This window comes from Falco naumanni, chromosome 8 (assembly GCF_017639655.2).
Source record: "Falco naumanni isolate bFalNau1 chromosome 8, bFalNau1.pat, whole genome shotgun sequence".
Taxonomy (NCBI): domain Eukaryota; kingdom Metazoa; phylum Chordata; class Aves; order Falconiformes; family Falconidae; genus Falco; species Falco naumanni.
The window spans coordinates 45,811,142-45,831,568 of NC_054061.1; the positions used below are offsets into that span (position 1 = coordinate 45,811,142).

Below are 20,427 nucleotides of genomic sequence, written 5' to 3' on the forward strand. Positions count from 1 at the left end.
TTGGAGTCACCTGCACAGGTGGAAATGCATAAATAACGTGTGCTTGGCTTAAGTTAAATCACAATTCTATTAAAAACAGGGTGCTTGAAACTTGCTACCTATCTACGAGTTTTTAGGAGTTTTAAATCTTAAATGCACAGATCCACTGAGAAGAAACACAGGCTGCACAGATTTAATGTGGCCATTGCCACCAGTCACCAGTGATAGGAGTAACAGAGCTTATCAGATTATTCTTTCTTTTAATAAAACTTGTTTTTATTCTGGAATAATTGATTAGCTTCAGTAGTTAAAAGAACATTAGTTAAAACAGCTGTAAAGATAAACTATTCAGGCAAGTTAATCAGATGAAACAAAACATTATAGAATATGTATTTTTAAAGATGTGGCAAATGTTAAGTTCATTTTCTATTTTCAGAATATTGTAACAACTGTAAAAAACCCTGTCCATTATGAACAAATTGGTTCAATTTTTAATTATTTTTCTTTTTAGAACAGGGGGTTATTGTGAAGCACACACATTCAAATCTAAAGAAATATGGTTTATTAAATCTAACTAAGAGATGCAAAAATACAAAGCAATCCATTAATTGTGCTGTCCTTTCTAACAACTTCCTTGCTGACATGAAATGATTAGGGACCACAGGAATATTTTGGAAACCATAACGAATTTCAGACAGGACACGTTTCAGCGGGTATTAGTGCAGTAAAGAGGTTACTTCTCTTTCACCAACGCATACACTCCACTTCTCACTCACCTTTCATTGCGTCTAAAACCCAGCATGAGCCCTTCTCTGTTACTAGCACCTTGCTGACTTCCAAGAGAAACAGGCAGGCTCCGTTTTCTTTCGGATTTGACTTTTTAACACAAGATTTGGTGGTCCTAATCTTTTCTCAATTATGTAACATCAAAATAACGCCACGAACAAATACCAGCTGCACCGGGGAGACGATACAAAAGAGAATTTCAAGGGTTCCAAAACATCTGAAGCCCTAATTTCCCTGCTTTGCAATGTTGTCCCCCCTCCTGCCACCATGAAAAAAGGAGACACTCTTTAAAACAAAATCAACAACTACGTATTGAAGTCATCTGCCCTCCCTCTTTCTTCTCCGTGCAATTAAAGGCATGATGCCAACTTTTCAACAATGAGCCTCGTGGCTCTGGCTGACCCACGTCTTACTCTTTCAGAAATGAGCAATGAAGCTCAAAGACAGCATCTCAAGGGAAGCCTTGGAGCAGGACCTGACCAGCGCTCCCAATACCTTAAACACAGAGGGGAGGCTAGCCAGTGATGAGTTGCTTTTTCACAGTTTATAGCAAGCAAATATGTCACAGCGACACAAGAGGTCTGGCACACCAACAAGGCACAGGTAACAGCATTTCACCCAGCCCTGACCCCACTGAATCTGTAGCTGAAACCACAGGCACACGGGCACTTCAGAAAAAGTCAGGCTGTTTGAAATACATTAAACATACTGCAAATAGGGGCAATTCTACAGCTTGCATTAAAAGTACAAACTTGGCAGCATTTCTGCCAACAATTTGTTTTTCTGTGTTACTCAAAGAGAATAGCCCTCCCTCATGGTCAAAGGGGTAAAAAAGTACTCAAAGCTGCGACCTTATTTCAGCAGAACAACTCACCTCTCCAGCACAGCACGATCTCTTCCTTCACAACACTATCTGTTGTCACACTCCGCTGGCCTGAAAACCAGACCTGAGAGGACAGCACACAACATCAGGCACCGCTGCTCAAGGCAAGAGTGAAATACTTTTTCAAAATGATTTGAGCAAAAAAGCTTCAGTCTCAAAGATAACGTGATTTTTCTACATAATTTTTTTTTCTCTGGTAAAAATAATTTACACTGCATCGTTCTTATTATCCTTACTATCATCTTTCAGTGAATGTCCATCTACAAATTCATTAACTTTTTTGAGACAAATCATTGGCATCCTAATCTTCTGATTCCCATGAAAGACTCACTTCCGAGATACAATTGCAGCTGCCCCACACTGCCAGTTACTGTATCATACACGTCTTAAAATTCCGTAATCAGCATCCACCAGGTGCCGTATCGCATTCAGCACACCACAGTCAGTCAATACAGACATCCCCAAACACACCAAGGCTGGTTTTGTCAAATGTTTTATTGAGTGTAGACATCTGGAGTACTGTAAAACATGCATTATCTGTAGATTCAAAAAGGAGCAAGCCACATTGTCCTCACTGTCAAACGTGTCAGGCTTGGCATACATGATGGAGATTAATGAAGTATCATGAGAGTAATATGGTTCCTGAAAAGCTTCTACAATTTGGAGTAGGGTCTTAATCGTTTGAAATGCAAAGCTGTTCACATTTAGTGAACTTGCATGTTCGCTGGAGGTGCCATATTTTAATTCAAAACAAACAAGAATGATTTCACGGTTTCACGGGGGGGGGGGGGGGGGGGGGGACGGACACACACGTTCCCTAGGTAAAACTGTATGCTTTTTGTTTCCAGATATTCCATCCTAAATGAAAAATCATATGTTTTTTGAAGCAGCACAGTTTATTTCTGAGCAATGAACAACATCTGATATTCATTTCTTCTTGGGTTGTTGAGGTGTATTAAATTTAAAGAAGATAATATCTCCATCCTCCACTATGTAATTTCTGCCTTGTTGTCTGTATTTTCCAGCAGCCTGTAAATAGAACAGACACAAGGAAAATGGGTTATTTCATTAGACATTTTGTAGTATTTTCAAATTGTAATTATTTAACTACATTCTGCTAAAGAAAGGTACTACTTCAGCTTCAGAGTTTGACAGCCACAATACCAGTCAGTTTAACATAATTTGGTTCTAAACACATATAAAATAGAAACAAAAATAATTTAACCTCCTCTGAATTGGTGGTGCTTAAATGCCATCTGAATTGCACAGTGGTAAATCTGTAAACCCTAGCCAGTCTTAAGATAAAGGACACTAAAAGAATTCCCCCCCCCAGCTTTCAGGCTTTCTTTTTCTTCATCTAAAAAACCCGCAGATGGCAAACACTGGCAACAGGAATCCGAAACAGGATTGCTGGAAAGGGCAATCGGCAACAGTTTGCCTCGTGGCTGCTTGGCTATTAAAACAGCGTATGAGCTACTTCTGAGCGGCTGGACAAATGACTACTGTCAAAACTAGAGATGGGAACCCTATGCAAAAGTCACAATTGTACACGCCTCATGCTTCGAGTGGGGCTCTCTTGTCTGCTTGTGCCCAGATAAGGAGGACCGAAGAGCACAAAATACAGGCTCAGTTTTTCTGTCAGAAATTCCCTTTAAAAGGAATTTGCTTCAGACTGACAGAGAAGAGCAGATAGGCTGTGAACCCACGATACAGAAGAAGGCGTGTAGACCAAAGACATGAAAAGGAAATTTGTTATGAAAATGCCGTACTTGAGGAGAACAGAAAATAGGCAAGGAATCTATAAATATCAGTACTCTCTGCATTAAAATTTATATTTTTCTGTCTTTATGTCATCATAATTAAACCTAGTATTACAGAGGCTACAGAGAAGCTGTGGCATTAGGACTGACAGACTGGGCGGGAGGTGGTCTGCAGAAGCATTTATCTTGAAAAGTGATCTAAAACATGGAAAAGTTGAGAGCTTCTGCTTTAGTTCAATAACCATTCCTGTTTTGAAGTTTCCTCTTGCAGGAGAAAGTGCTTCCATGCAAGACCTCACTGTGCCATTATTCTCAATGACACTATCACAGTGGTGGCATGCTAAGATCCCATTACAGGAAAGCTGTTAACTAATGACCTTAGTTGCAGTAGAACAGATCAGATTAATGGTACATAGTTAACTTGGACACCTTTCTTTCACAAAACCTGCTCTATAAAGCAACGTATTTCCCCATATTGCTGTCTAGAAATTTAGAGGCTCAATAACCTTGTTGCTGTCATTCTTTATTTAAATATGGTCACCAGTGATGCTGGTGCCTGGAGTCTACAGAAAACTGCAGAGAAAATAGCCTCGACAATAAATATACAGTGCAAAAGTAACTGACCTTATCCCATATGACACTATCGACAAATAATAAATAGTACTTTGGAAATGTTTTTATATTCGTCCCCCCATCCCTGGAAATCTGTTTAGACCATAAAAGGTTTACTTTCAAGTAGACTTAGTAGTTCTTTCCTTTGAAGATTCTAATAATGCCCAAAGTCAAGTGTAATTAGACTAATTGATGGCATAAACACTAATAAAACGGTGCTGCAAAAATCGTCAGCAAGCATAAGCTGCAGGCACAGGTAGAGAGATATTTTACAGTCAAATACATTTATAACTCACAAATATTTGTTGAAAAAACTGACCTCCACAAAGTAACAATGCAGATTTTTTTTTTTTAGCACACTACTGCACGCTGTTGAAGTGGCATAGACTTCTTTAATTAAATACATTTTGACACACTAATGCAAGTTTATGTATTTTTGTTACCAGTTTATAGTTAATTAAAAGTGACAGTGTTCCTTTAAATTCTCTAGAGACCATTTAATCCATTTCCATCACTATCAGAAACACTGGTTGAAAAAATCAATACCCATTTGTGAATCTTGAGTATGTATTAAACAAGACACGTCTAACCAGTTCATTTGCACTTGAAAGCAGCCATCTGTAGAAGCCAGCTTTGCCTAAGCAGATATGATTGCTAATAATGTGATATCCCTGTAGACTACAAAGCCCACACAGAGCTATTCAGTGTATAGTTCACAGCACTGGCATCAAATTAGTTATGCTGTACTGGTGTTAAACACACACAAAATCAAACTTAAAAATCGATCAACTTGATAACATACAAAGCAAGCAACTCCCATTGCCACTGTTATTTCAGTTGACTCCTAAAAGCTCCCAAAATTAATTTTGAAATTTACCAGCAATATAAAAGTAATTAGTATTGTGTATGGCACGAAACACTGTATTAAATGCAAATTGGAAAAAAGTAATATAACACATTTTTCTAAGAGCAAGAGGTTTTTTGTAACCTTGATTAAAAAAATGAGTAACAAATGTAAATATGCTTGCTTTACAGATACTTCAAAACAGTAAAAATGTAATCATTAAATATAATTTGAACATGGAAGCTTGATGTTTAGAATCTCACACTGAAAAGCAAATAAAAATACACAAACAAAATACTTATAGATTAATTTAGTAGGTACTAACTGATGCAGCTTCCCAGGGTAAACGCTCAGATTTGACCATCAAAAACTGTTGCTGGCAAAATTTGAATCTTGGTTACATAAAGTGGTTTCTGACTGCGCAATATTAGATTTATTTATAGCTGTGGTTTCGCTTTACAACTACAACTCTACTTCCCTTTTCATAAGGCAGTTCACATGCCGCAACGAACCAATTATACTGGGATTTTTTTCCCTCACTTCCTGGGGTTCAAACAAACCTATTAAAGTCCTGCTGCTCGGTATGATCTTCCTTAGTGATACCACTGAGGAAAAGCTGAATTTGAAATCAGAGTTTTGCATACCTTTCAAGCTATCAAATAGCAAACAATAAAGCTGAACCTTTTAAATTCTTTAACACAGTCTAGTGTGTAGGAACCTTCAAATACTGAGATTAATTAAATCAAACCAATGTGCTTGTAATTGCAGTTTTATAATATACAAATCTTAATAAAACATTGAAAATGCCAAATGAGAAATCAATGTGTATGAAATAAAGGGAAGTTTCTCTGCTTAATGAAGGCGGAAATAATGCAGTAGCAATGCAAAGAACACTTTTTCTTAGGACATTTATTTGCCATGTACAAGTTCATTTCATATTTAATAACTTCAAATCAGATATAATTTGTCAGCTATAAGAAGGGCACAACTTTAGGCACCCAATCAGTCTCTGCCCTCTAGTGTTGAGAAAGCAGATAAAGCTCTTTTTAACAGAAGTATCACTACAAAGAAACGTGAGCTCAAGAAAAAAGTTTTTCATTAAATATCTTCACTGCCTATTCAGTAGACAGCAACTAGGAAACTTCACAATGTAATATATTTTCGTGGACTACTGACAACCATTACTGGCACCCTGAACAATCAAAGTAAGGCATGGCATTTTTGAGTAAGACATCAAAGGGCAATTGAATTAAATACTGATATGGTAAATTTTAAGGTTCTAATTATGCCTATCAGAGCCTAGGACTGGAATCCACTAATCCGTGTGTGTGTAAAGTACATTTTCATAACATAATATTTTCTTAACCATTTGTATCTGACATTTGTAAGATCTTCACTGCAAACTCAAAAAAAGATGACATTATTAGAAGATTTTCTGTGTTTCCTTTAAGAGGTGATTCAAAAATCTGCTATCTCATCTTAAAAATCCAATTTTTCAAAACAAAGTTCATTTTAAAGCTTATTAAATTCTGAACACTAGCATGCAAAGAGAGAAAAAAAATTAGCATAGCATTTGGTCTTGGTGTTGACATAAACTGTCATATCTTAGATACTGAAATAGTTGCACTCCTGTTCAGTAAGTTGGTGCATTTGAACTCTTTCTTAAATAAAACATGAAAACAGATTTTGGTCTATTGCTAGAGGTGACTTAAGAATCGCTTAGCATCAAGAACTTCTTCCCATGGAAAGAATGGAAAAATGGCACATATGGAGGAAGGGAGGAGAAAAAGATGGGGAGCTCACCTTGACAGCAGCTTCTGAACCTCCTTCTTTAAAATCTTCATATTTCATTACTTCAGCCATAATGAATCCCTTTTCAAAATCTGTGTGAATCTTCCCTGCTGCCTGAGGAGCCTTCGTCCCTTTCTGTCAAAGGAAAGACCGGAAGAAAATTAATTGCATTTAAGAAGACTGATTGCAGGGAAGAGGTTTCTCCTTTTTGATATCCTTTCAGGATGTGCTAAAACTTTGTTTCGTAGCAGTTAAAATGTTACGCATCCAAAATTCAATTCTCAATACTGGGACAGACAGGCGCCTTCGTCACAGATAAACCAACGGATATTAAAGGGCAGCTTTGTTTTTCCTGATAGGTATCAACAGCAGTATTGATTTTAGAAGCTATGATTGTGTTTTGTTGTGAGATTCACTTCGATCCCTAGCTCCTGACACAGAAAGAGAGGAAAATAAAGATTTTTAAGTAACTTAAAAATCTGAATTATGACTTTTACTTACATCCAAATAATTTCAATTAAATGATAACATTCATTGGTGATCCATATTTATAATCAAAAATTATTTATGGAGCTCAAACCCTACATATTTGCTTATTTTTATTTCAGTCTAATATAGAACAAAATGAGTATTCTTACCAAAATGTCAACAGCTGAATCACTAAAAAATAAAAAATTCACAGGCAACTATTATAAGATAATTTAAGTTTATGCAATAGGGGAGAATGCATTATAACTGCGTGCTTTAAATTACAAGGACATACATTCTGTGCACATACAACCATGGAGAGAAATTTGAGAAATAATGGTGACCTAAAGGCTGCTTAATAAAGCATGTTAAAGTGCTAAGGAGTCTGACACTGTAAAGCACAGTTTTTACAATAAAAGATGTATTGGGTTAATATGGCTACTCACTGATGCTTACCTGACTAAATATCTTTGCACATTAAATCACAGATAGTCACAATCAGTCTTAAGACAAACCAGCTTTCAAATTTTATAATAAAGAGCAAGCATTTCTCCTACTGAAAACAGTGGAGTTCAGAATGTGCTTTTAAAAACTGTGGCAAGAATCAGAACAACTTCTGCCTTTGTATTATTTTGGTAGCTATTTCAGGGACTTCTGCTAGCAGTTACCATATAAAACGAAATGAGATAAAAAGGCTAAAAAAATAAACGTGCTTTTAGGAAAATGAGTTTAACATCCTAAACCATACACAAACATCTGTAGCAGTATTAATACAAATACAAATTTACTAGAAATTATGTTGATTAATGAAAACAAATGAATTCCATTGAATGAAAGTAAATACAGCACTGAAATTCACTGCACAGCACTAAATACACTGATGCAAAAAATAAAAGCTCAGTGACAGATTTGCACCTCCAAAAGTTGACATTTCTGTAATTTTTAAGATAAGAGTTTATAACTACATGCATTTCAAAATATTTTTCAATGCTAATCTTTCTATTATAACATATTTACATTCAAAGGCAAACCACTACAGCCCAGCTCTTACTGTCCTCTGGGAATAAATTAGTAGATCTCTATGGCTATAATCATTCTGCATCAATATTTAAAATGCATAATATAATTTTAGGCATTACATAAGTTCCCAGATAAACATATAAAACTACCAAAATAAATGAGGTATAAATATTAAAGTCAGTAAAAGACCTGAATTACTGCACACTGATTTTAGGGTTTTGAGCCCAACTGTGTATCCATGAGGAATATAATGATGTTATATTGCTTTTATTGCTGAAAATGTAATCCGAGCAAAGCAAAGGAGGAATGAACCATCCGCAACCCAAACAAACTTAGTGAATACAAAATGAAAAGCAACATCAATTTCACTGCAGACAAACCCAGTCACACAGATTAAGCAAGCACAATACTGGTACGTCTTATCTCTGACCACAGGAGGAGGGTAGACAGATTCTACAGGATGAAGAAATTCAGACTATGTAATAGGCAGAATCAATTGTTACCTGCCTCAATCAATGCAGCTCCACTTTCACTGTTCAGCAGCTCACAAATAATTAAAGTTATCCTGGACAAAAACCTCATCTGTAATGACTAGCTAACCGCCACCATGACAAACTTCAAAGTCAGTGATATCAATCTGAATTCAATAGTGTGGAACTGGATATAGCTGATGAATAAGTATGAATCTTACCCTGATGGTCCATGCACGCACTTCATCTGGGCCTGCAGTGAAAAAGTATTCTAGTTGGAGTGCTGCATATCCAGCCTTAATGATCTTTGCTAAAGCACTGAAAAAAAAATGAATCCAATTCATTTAACATATACACATATAACAGCTAAATCCCCCAAGTAATCAATTTACACGAAAGACATCACGCATTTTGAAGACACCAGGTCTACTTTTAAACACAGCAATAATCACAGTAGCGTTTTTCTTTGAACTCTCTTCAGAAATACTTTTTTACTGCAGAATCATAAAGGCAGTATTTTGATTTGTTTATTTGGCAGGCTACAGAAATATGGGATAAATTTAAATCACCCTATCAGGCAGCACTTTTGGTCTCATGTAATTTTCAGGACTCCAGGTCACGAAAGCATAACTGTTTGACTGAAATTTGATACTGAAACAATTTATTACAGTTCTTCAGAAAAATTATGGCAAAATTTTCTCCACCGTCCCTATTCCCCATGGATGACGAAACAGTTTTGGTGATCATTCCTTCTCAAAAATATACATAACTAATACCTATGTTATAATTAAAACACTGTACAGAGATGACAGATGACAGTTAAAAACTTAATTTAAAATAAATCTTTTCACTCTGTCTCATGGTAAAGAAAGGAGAAGATTCTCTCTTTATAATGGTAATTACTCTGTCATTTATTATTCTATCAGCGCAAGCAATTAAATTACTGCAAGGAAATAGTTGATAATAAAGTGTAGGGAAAATGAATGCTAATTAACCTTTGTGTCATGTTCTCTTCCAGATACTTCTGTTTCTCCTCAGCACTCATATCTTGCAACTTGAGTTCCAAGGCCCCACTAAAAGGAATGACCAAAGCACCCGGGTCGTGCTTGTCCACCCACTCTTTAATTTTTATCAACCTGTAGACAACAAAGGGCACAACATTATCTTGTAGTGCATGCATGGCTGTACCACATTCATTATTATCAAGTAGCACATACATATTCATAAGAATTGTACGGATTTATGATGCCATCTTTTTGTGTATTGCTTTCCAAGGTCAAGGCATTAACAGGCAGCAATTGCTTCAGGTGTACTCCATTAACATTTCACTGTTTCTTGGTTTCTGTTTGGCATTTAATCTATCAGAAATAGGCATAATTTGAGACAATAACTAGGTTTTTGGTAGAGGTTAAATACTGGCAACCTAAAATACTAACTGAATAAAACTTTGTAGATCTGCGGATGTACATTTTTCTGAGACTTCCAAGAGTGGTATTTATCAAATGCAGTAAAACGGAGGGTCTTCAGTTTTAACTGTGACTTTTTTTTAAAAAAAAGAAAAAAAACATTTCAGTGGCTACAGCAGCTATGAGCAGACAGAAAAGAACACTACACCCTATAAACTCCCAGACAGCAAGCAGCACCTTGTTTTTTCAAGCTATTGATCTTGGAGTGTGCCATAGCTAATGAATACAGGGCCGTGTTACTACTAGTTTCTCCCACCTTTCTACTATGTCCCCAGGACAAAGCTTCTAGATACTACACTACTATTATTTTAAAATAAATAATCAAATCTCCTATTCCTCTTAATCGTCAATAACTGGCAGCATCAATAATAGCTTGCTGTACATCTAGTATTTTTTTTTAGTTGAATGAAACTACAAATTTAGAGTTACAGACTTATGGTGTTAGTTTTTGAATGTTCAGTATCCTATTAAAATTAAGAAAATCTTTGCAGCAACAGCCGATGTTTAAACAATCTTTAAACACAGGCATCATATTCATGACTGCAAGTACTATTTATTTTAAATTTAAGGGAGACGTTCATACATTACTTGTAAGGAGCTGAATATTATTTATAGGGCACTCTTTCTGAACAGGTATGAATGGTAAGAACGACAACTCTGTACGCTCAGCAAGAAAACAAAAGAGGCATGGGAATACTTCCTGTATACTAAGAATCAAAGTACAAAATACAGTACGTTGGGTGCTGGATGTTTCAGACCTGAAGCACCCACCATACAGCACAGGGTTTTATGCTTGCTGAGTTCTTTTTCTTAGTCCTGCTAATCTCCAAGATTTAGACTAAGGTTTTAACTGCTATTATACTAAAGTGCTTTGAAACTGTGGCCTGCAAATCTTTAAATAATCAATGCAAATGTCACTTCAGAAAAAAATGAACTGAACCACAAGTTCATCAACACACATTTGTCAAAGAAAATAGCAGGGGATCAGAGCTATTATGAGATTAAGTGCATGGCCCACTGAGTAGGGTTTTAGATGGGACAAAGAATATAAAAGTTCACTCAACAGTTTTCACACGTTTGTTATATAAGGCTGGTCTTCTGTCATTTACTTATGTAAATACCCCATCAGTGGTTTTCAATCTTCATTATACTAATCTTTTTTTCCTTCAGTTATCCAATGAAAGTATAGTCTGGTTTCCAGGACTGATATTGAAACAGTATTGCCTTCAGAAACATCTGAACTGAAAATCACAATTAAGGTGCATTTCTGAATATGACATGTGACATTTAACACCACTTCTAAAACTGACATTTGTAGTTAACTGATTTATTTTGGCTAATAAACTGGATATCGAAGTTCAGAGATTATAAATGCCAAACTTCTACAGAAAACATATCTAGAAATGGAATTGCTATTCGTAAGTGTACTCCCAACATCTGTGCATACATCTTTTTTATATTTTTTTAAAGAAAGTATCTAACACTGGTCTCTAGACTAATTATATAACGTACCAGTGAAAGACAGAATGAAGCATGCAAACTTAAAAAAGTGAAACAAGCTAACATCAAAAACTGGATTCAAATTCTGTTTGTAAATATGGTCATCATAACTAATAAACTAAGAACTATTGTGGAACAACAAGATAAGAAATAATTACTTTGGCTAAAACACCAATTCAGAATAATAATAGTCTTAGACTGTCATTTTAACAGCTTTTCTATTGAGTCCTTAGAGGGATTATTTGCATTCCTCAGGTATTCTATTGTACAATTCAGATGAATAAAGACTTACAAATCATTCCTCTACCGCCAGTGTGAGACTTTGATCCAGTGAATACACCATTGTACCTTAACTATAATTGGCAAAAAACCTGACAGTGTAGAGCATCACAAGCTTAATAACAAAGGAGAATATCTCAAAGTGTTGACAGATGATCTTCATAATGCAGGCGCAGAGCTGGTACATTTTAGCAATAAATGAGCACTGAGGTCTAAAGGTCTCTGAAGTGACTGACATCAGACCTGCTACAGCCTCACTAAAAGAATAAGGTACTGCATCCCACTCTGTACAGACAGTCGGGTTCTCTGCCCGAGTCTTTCACTTTTGCGACTTTCAATGTCACAGGAATTACTAAAAAGTACCAAGGAATTCCCCTAATGTTGATCAAAATAGGGAAAACAAACAAAAAAAAGTAAATACTCTAACATAAATACTGCTATATTTCTAAATGAAATTTTCCCCAAAGGAAAAATGCTTGACTAATAATAAAGTAATAGTGCAAGTCTGCTTTCCTGTTAGGGGTAACCAAGCGTGCTAAACGAAACAAAATTCTCTTAACAAATGGTAACAATTAACACCAAAGTCTGGTTGATTTGAGCACATAATTTTTCCATGGAAATGTTGTACGTCTGTAAAAGGACAGCATTAGCACACTCATTTGGGCCTTTGTTAAAATAAGCAAATCCTGGAGTATGTCTCCATTATTTCATACTGTACTTGGTGATGAATGATGAAGGGCATTGGGTGTTAGGCTGAGAGAAACAACTATTAATACTTAAGATGATCTCAATTAAAAAAACCCAACACACTAAAATGCAACAAAATTAAAAGTGAAAAAATCCCCAGTATTAGAACTGGAAGAACCAATGACCTTGATTAACAGCTGAAACTACTTTAAGAAACAAGAAAGTGCTCAAGATGAAAACTCTTCTTGACAACGTAAACTGGAAACTGTGTGAAAACAGTGTACACACTAAAAGCAATTCAAAATATCCTCCTTCCTAATCAGGTTTCTAAAAATGCCGTTATTAGTAGAATTAAAACTAAAAGCTGATTATAAAATGTAAAGCAGAAAGAAGAAAGGTTTATTTTAGTACTACTCAGTAATAACAGCGACGGATGTCTCAGAGCACTTCTGGACAGCCAACAGCCTTTCCCTATTGAGGTGGCTTGATTCTTCCCCCTGTGGAGAGGGGGGGTGCCAACAGCAACTACAGAGGGTTCCTGGGCCGAAATTTGATTCTATTCGCCACAAACGGACAAAATATCCTTACTGGCAAAAAACGTAGACCCAAAGGACAGGAAGACAACTACTCATTCTGTGATGGCAAAAAGAAAATCTTAAGTAAAAACTGAATCAGAAACTCAATTAAAAAGACAACTATGTAAAAACCTGACACAAGCCCAAACCCAAGACAAGAACAAAACCAGATCTGAACAATTTGTAAGTGAAGGCAGCACTCAAAAATCTGACCAGGGAAAACGGCCAAGAGGAATTAAGATGCTCACTTCCATCTAACACTTACTGTTGGCTTATAAGGAGATAACGAAGAACAACAGCATGTCAGCATATTTGCTACTAACTCTGAAAAAAACAAGATGTTTCCTTGCCATTAGCAGATTCTAAAATTTGACAAAGGTGTCATTTAAGAGCATTACAGTCTTCAACTCTGCATCAGCCTGGCAAGGAAAAAGTAAATGAAAGAGCCAATGACTTCAAGTGCAGAAAGATCAGGACAACTCCTGATACTAAATCAGGATGCAGAACAGATCTTGGAGAAAGGTTTAAACATGATGGCACTCACTGAGAAGGCCAACAAGCAAAGCGCACCAGAAAGGGGAGTTGTGCAGAAGGTACTGCCTTCACTTTGAAATGCTGATGTTTCCTGAGGCAGAAGAAACCAAAGCCTGCAGACAATCAAATAAAGAAGTACAAAAGCTGCAAAATGTACATTAACTACAAATCAATATTTGACAGTGTTTTACATAACAGATCCAGCTGGGAACAGAGACAGAGTTCAGATGGAAATCACAAGTAGTGATGGAAGAGAGAAGCTGCAGAGAGAACTTAGGCTCCGTGAACAACTGCAAGGCAAGATGATCTGAAAAACTGACCCCTGAGAAGGAAAGGTGATTAGTGAAAGTATGCTTTTGTACAAGCAATACAAAAAAAACCCCAAACCGTCTAACTCACGGAAAGGCAAAATTGTTTTTCTGTTCTACACCTGAAATACGAGTAGAAATCAGCAGAAACAGAACAGGATGGCAAAGCAGAAGAAAACACCAGGCAGCACCACAAGAAGTAACAAATGTAGATGATCAAGCTAAGTGATCAAAACATACAAAATTCTGAAAAAAAATATCTACAGATGAGAGTGAGAACAAGAAGATCTAGCACTTCCAACAGGCTTTTCCTGTTGGCAGTTTTGAGCAATCCCAGGATTTTTGAAAACTTCCCTAAAACCAAACTTTGTTCCCAACTGTTGAAAAGTTTTTGGTATGTGTAGCCTAAGCCACTTTTATTTCAGTTTAAATGCATTAGTTTAACTGAGCCTATACAGACTGGGAATACACACTGCCTATTTGTTCACACTTAAAACCTGAGGTCTGTCTTTTTATTTTGAGTTTTCCTTGTAAGCCACATATTACTTATAACTTTGAACCTTCTTCTGGACTATAACTGGCCTGTTCCTGGAAGCACACAGTACCTAATGCACTCCACGGAGCTTTCAATAATAATGTCTTATAAGCATTAAAAGCAACTAGAGGATTAACTTACATATTTTTCAGATTATTCTCCTATTTATAAAACCCAGTATAGCATTTGCTTTTTGTGACAGCACTGCAACATTATCTCATGCTCAGTTTATAGCTTATTGTATGATCCTGCTTGACTAGCTATTCTTAATACTATATTTGCATAGTGGATTATTTCTGCATAAAATCCTTCTCAGAAGTTGCACCCTAGCTCTTTTTTTCTTAATGATTTCTTCTATTTATTGAGATGCTCCTAAATTCTAATTTTGTTCTATATATGCCTGGTCACTCCTAGTTTGGGGTCATCTGAAGATTTAACAAAAATGTTCATCATCCTGCTCATTAATGGAAATATTTAACAGTATTCAACCAGCAGCCGCTTCTGCAGATCTCATAATGAGATATTCTTCCAATCAGAAAGTGAACCACTGATAACTATGCTCTGTGTATTATCTTCCAACCAGTCTTGCACACTCAACTTCCAGTAGTTTCCATCTAGCTAATATTTCCTATCTCGTTTATGAGAATGTTGAAAGGCATTGAAACCTTTAAAGGCTTAATAAAAGTCCCAATATGTAGTAAAGTATATTTTTCTACTATATGCAAGACCATTACATTTATCACAAAAAAAAATATTAATCTGACAACTTAGACAAGTAATAAATAGCTAACACATATTTATGAAGACAACTGGGTTGCTTCTAGGTGATTAAAAACAATTGAATCTTTCCAACATTTTTCTTGAAATTAAAGGAAAATTCATTGACTTAAAAATTTTGTTTCTTCTTTATGGCTTTCTTTTGTCTTTTGAAGCATCACCCGTTATCCACAAATTATCTAAAATGATGATGTTAGACAACCTTTTTTTTTTTTTTTTTTTTTTTGGGGGGGGGGGGGGGGGGGGGGGGAGGGGGGCAGGTTTCAAAACATTCTAAGAGTACCACTAGGTTTAGTTGATTTGATGGGATGGGAGAGGAAAAATCTAATTTACCTAAGCACCAGCACTATGTGACACAGTTCACAGGTGACGTCCTTCCTTCCCTGCTGTTCTGTTAGCATGCAGAGACTCCACAAAGATCAGGTACCACTGTTCTCAGTGTGGCACATATATATAGATGAATATGTATATGTAATCTTATATAAATAAGAAACATTCACAGCCTCAGTAAGCTATCATTCCAAATTTATACAATTGACAAAGAATGGAATGGTGAAAATGATGAAACCAATGTATATAATAATTTTCTATCAAAAAAAACGTCTATGGAAGAAGTTAAGAATAGGAAGCAGAAAGCACAGGTACTCTGCTGTAACAGATTAACATGCTGTAACTCTTACTGCTACCTGCCTCTCTTAGGGTACCTCTTTCTTCTTGCGCTACATAAAGAGAAAGGAAGACTAAACAGGAAAACATTAAAGAATAAAGAGGTACTTTCTTCCCCACCATGACAGTTTGCATTTTATGAAGTCAATAAATCTACAGAAGGTTTGGAACTACCTGTTACTGACCTAGTCAATCCAGTTTTAAATTATCCGTGACATTTATGAATTTATTTCTTTATTCTCTGGTCCTGGATGACCAGGAATAACACAGCAATCCTTAGATTTCAAAAAGCCCTCTCCCACCCCCTACCTGCAAGCACTTTCTAGTAACACTTCAGAACAAAAACACTCCCTCCACATGCTGGGCTGCTCCCTGGCCAGGAGCCTCCTCTCAGCCCCTCAGGAACTCAGAACTCCATTTATCCTGTGCATCCTGAATAAGTTCCTCGACAACCTTCCAATGTCCATATCCCCTCCAGTATTTAGTCACTGCATCCAGATGAAATCTTACAAGAGACCAACATGGAGAACCTATCTCACATGTTAGATGTCACTCATCTCCCAACACAGATAGACTTGAGCCTTGAAACACACAGTGCAATAGTCCTTAACATTTTTTACCACAGTATTTTCAGGGGTTTGCAACATCTCAGGAATCTTATGACAAAATAAGTATATAAAGCATTTCACTCTACCAGATTTGGATTTCACAATTTTTAACTTCATTGTAAATTCAACTGATACTGTATCAAGAATAATAGACGTTCCTGATCAACACTGTCATTTGCCATTTATTACAGATGAGTTTATAACTTTCCTCAACATTGTCCTTTGAAACGTAAGTAATCCCAGGCTCTTTGCCTTATGTGTGTCAAAACAAATTTTTGCAGGGCCTTGATCTTTACCACAGCCATCATCTTACATCCCCTATAATTCTGCAAAATCATTTACTAGATGGGGTGACCAGCATTGCACCTACTATTTTAGTTTAGTTGCCTCCCATATTCTAAAGGAACATTTTCATAATCTGGACGCGAGCTTCTCATCCCACTCCTCCATCTAGATGTTATGCTTGCTTTTCTGCTACCAGCTGCACATGGAGCAGGGACCCTTCCCACACCCCCCGCAGGCATTCTCAAGCTGTTCACCAACAAAAATAACCTGGCAAGAAAGCAGTTTTCGAAAGGAGGAAGTATTTTATTTCTTTCTTACCCTGCCTCCCCACTCCTTTTCTTTTAAGCTGGACCAATTCACTTTTCTATGTATCCTCAAAACCGCTGGTGCCACTATAACTGAAGGGTGGTGCAGGAACAGTTAAGACTGGTCAAGCCAGGAGCGCCTTAAGTTAGCCTCCCACCCAAACAACAGCAATGCCATGAAGCCAAGTTCAATCAGGAATTTTGGTGTTTATCATTGGAGAATACTTGTATATGGCATGACTCCTGAGTAAAGATTATCCCATATGAGATCAGTTTAAAATAGATTCTTCAAGGTCGAAAACAGTATTAGTTGACAGGAGGGGAAAAGTCAAAGCAATATTCTGGAAATTCTTAAGACTGCATTTATTATGCCCTCAAGACATAATTCTGTTAACAAATTGTCTAGCATAATATGGTAGTAGCATACAGTTTTCAGTTTATCTGGTCTAGAAAGTGAATGGCAGATATTTGTTGTTTAATGATATGTTAAAAATGTGTAAGGACATAACACTTCAATTACAACTTTATACTACTGACAACTTTTTGAACGTATTTCAAATAAAGGTTTGTCTTAACCGAAATGAAACTTGTTTAGCTGTTTTGGGTTTGCAAGATGTCAGAACTGTGAAAGAAATACTACTGGATAACATGATATTACCTGTAAATCAAGTACAGACAGTCAGTAGTTAATGGACAAAATACTTCCATAACTAGGAGAAATAAAGCATGCCAATAGAAAAATCAAGATGATGACCTACAACGAAGTTTGAATTAAAGAATATCAAGATGGTAGAAAGACAGAGAGAAAGAGGTAAAATAATCCAGAATTACATTTTCTGCTAACGTATACAGAGCTCCTAGTAAGAAAAGACTTTTTCAGTACCTCATACAGCAAATTCCATCCAACAAAAGGTCAGTCAAGGTAACCCTATTTTAAACATTTCTAAGAAGCATCATTCATGAAGAATAAAGATCTTAAAAATTGATTTCTACAACATTCATTTCTGATATAATTTTCAAGACTTCAGTAATATCTCTACGCAAATCATGGTCCCCCCATTAAAGTGGTCAAAACCAATTATGACTTAAAACAATAATGAAAATGGTACTACACTGCTGCTTGTAGCACCTGCGGGTATGTGAAAGGCTTACAGTTTCTAGTTCTCCTTGGTCTGCCAATTCTAAAAATTAATTCTGTCTTAACTAACAAAAAAACCAAAAAATCAACCCCCCAAAAAAAACAAACCAAAAAAGACATGGCTGTTGCTGTCAGCAGGGATCAAGCACAGTCAAGACCAAAATACTGATGAAACTGCATAACAATGCAGACTGCAACAAATCATGGACATTACATTTCACAGTTACAGGCGTAACAGGCTCCACTGGCAGCACATATACTTTGGACAGAAAAGACGCCTTCGGAAAGTCGTATCTTTTTCGGTCTTTCTGCTATCATTTATAAAATGTGGAGTTTTGAAAGGTTATCTTGAAAACTGTAACAAAATAATTTAGCAAATACTGACTCATAAATTATAGCAGAAGGAGCAAATCTCAGTCACAAGACTTGGGTACAAAATGATGATGACTGAGAGACTACTACAGATCAGTGGAAAGAATTCCTATGCCATAGTCAGGTTTACATTACGGCATGATAGTTTTGACTTTTGTCTCTTGACAGGGCTTCTTATGCCACATTGAAAACTTCTTAAGGGTTCTGTACCAAAAAAAAGTAGGACAATTCATATTAACACTATTTAGCAAAGTCTCACATATGTAATCCCATAAAAAAGTATAAACCATGCATAACAGAATATGTCATTAAAAAAACGTGATGCCTTAACAAGAGAAACTTTACGTGAAGTGTGTGACAGGCAAAAACCATTTTAAATTTCTATTCTTTGACTCTTCCATGTACTGTGTGCACACAAGCAAACACAAGGCCATACTTACCCCCCAAAAAATATGATCTACATAAAACTCCTGTGTAATGAAGTAAAACACATCCTAACAACACTTGAAATAAGACACTATAAAAAGTAATAGGGAATATACTCCACTAGTACTAATTAAAAATCCTGCAATGAGTAACAGAAATGCAGGCTACAACATGTGTTAGTTTAGGCTTTTGCTAATGTCATACTACTGAATGAAACCTAAACAAACTGGGTCAGAATATTCCACACACACACCGTTCTCGTAATGAAATATCCTCTCCTACTCACACATGACAGAGGGAGATGCTTTCCTCGCTCCTCCAGAATTAGCCTGTGTGATCTTAATCGCAGAGCCTCTCTAGACCACAGAATTCACATGAATGCTCTCTTCCTCCCTACATCAGTTGTTAAAAACTACGTTAAGTATTAAAATTGCAAGAGTCAAATATTACCACAAGGGCACTAGATTTAAAATAATAAACCCTGTTTATTCTCCCCACTCCCTTGGACCATTACCAAGTGCGAAGTGTTATGTGATCACATGACACTATAAGCGACATTTTAAGAAACAATTTTAATGAGACTAGCAATAAGAATCGTAGAAGCTGGTGACACTGCACTATGTTGGTGGGGGGGAGGGCTGTTGATGAAGAAAAGATCAAACTTGTTATTAGGCTGGAATATGCTACTCAATAAATCAGAAATTAACTTTGATGTTCATGCAGAGAAAGAACATCATCTAAGCTCTCAGTATAACAATGAAAGAATTATTTAGCTGAATGGTTAATATTCAAACTATAGCATCTCAAAGAACACAAGGCTTAATTTCAGATACCTGACATAGATATCTAATCTCACTCTGCTCCCTATATAGCTAATAAAGGAAGAGGCTTTTCTGAAGGCAATTCAGAGCACTTAAATTAGGGCTTCTGTTCTCACTTTTTTCTTAAAGCACCGTACCATAGGCTGCTTTAGAAACTAACCCTGACCTTAAGTGCCTAAGATGCTTACGTAAAATTATGTGGTGTGCCTCAGTCTTACCTCCTGCTGATACATTTCCCCAAAATAGTGTCTAATAAATACAACAGCATACACTGTACTGTCATATGAATGTGTTCATGTCCAAGTAAAGCACTAAATGAGTCACAGATCTTCACAGTGTGCAGAGATGCCTTGTATGAAACACACTTCACTAATTTGAAAAGCTGTCACAAAAACGTTCAATTCTACAGACACAGTCTGTTTACCTGTCTAAACTATGGTGAAATGAAAAAAATTAATATCTGTATCACCTACTAAAGCATATTTCTCCTAGGGGAACACTAACTTTGATTTATGTTCTTTTTTCAGAAGTA

The 20,427-nt window shown here is 36.3% G+C and overlaps 1 protein-coding gene across 3 annotated transcripts in view; it reads right to left on the reverse strand.

The window, feature by feature from the left end:
* Positions 1–2,125: 2,125 nt before the first annotated feature.
* The window catches only part of OLA1 (Obg like ATPase 1), a 103,666-nt gene continuing 85,364 nt past the window's right edge, over positions 2,126–20,427 (reverse strand). For all 3 annotated transcript variants that reach the window (XM_040603519.1, XM_040603518.1, XM_040603520.1), the window contains 4 exons: positions 9,609–9,749; positions 8,835–8,931; positions 6,668–6,790; positions 2,126–2,677 (listed from right to left, as the gene is read on the reverse strand). In XM_040603519.1, coding sequence (XP_040459453.1) covers positions 2,576–2,677; positions 6,668–6,790; positions 8,835–8,931; positions 9,609–9,749 — 463 coding nt within the window. In that variant the 3' untranslated portion in view covers positions 2,126–2,575. The remainder of the gene's footprint in view (positions 2,678–6,667; positions 6,791–8,834; positions 8,932–9,608; positions 9,750–20,427) is intronic.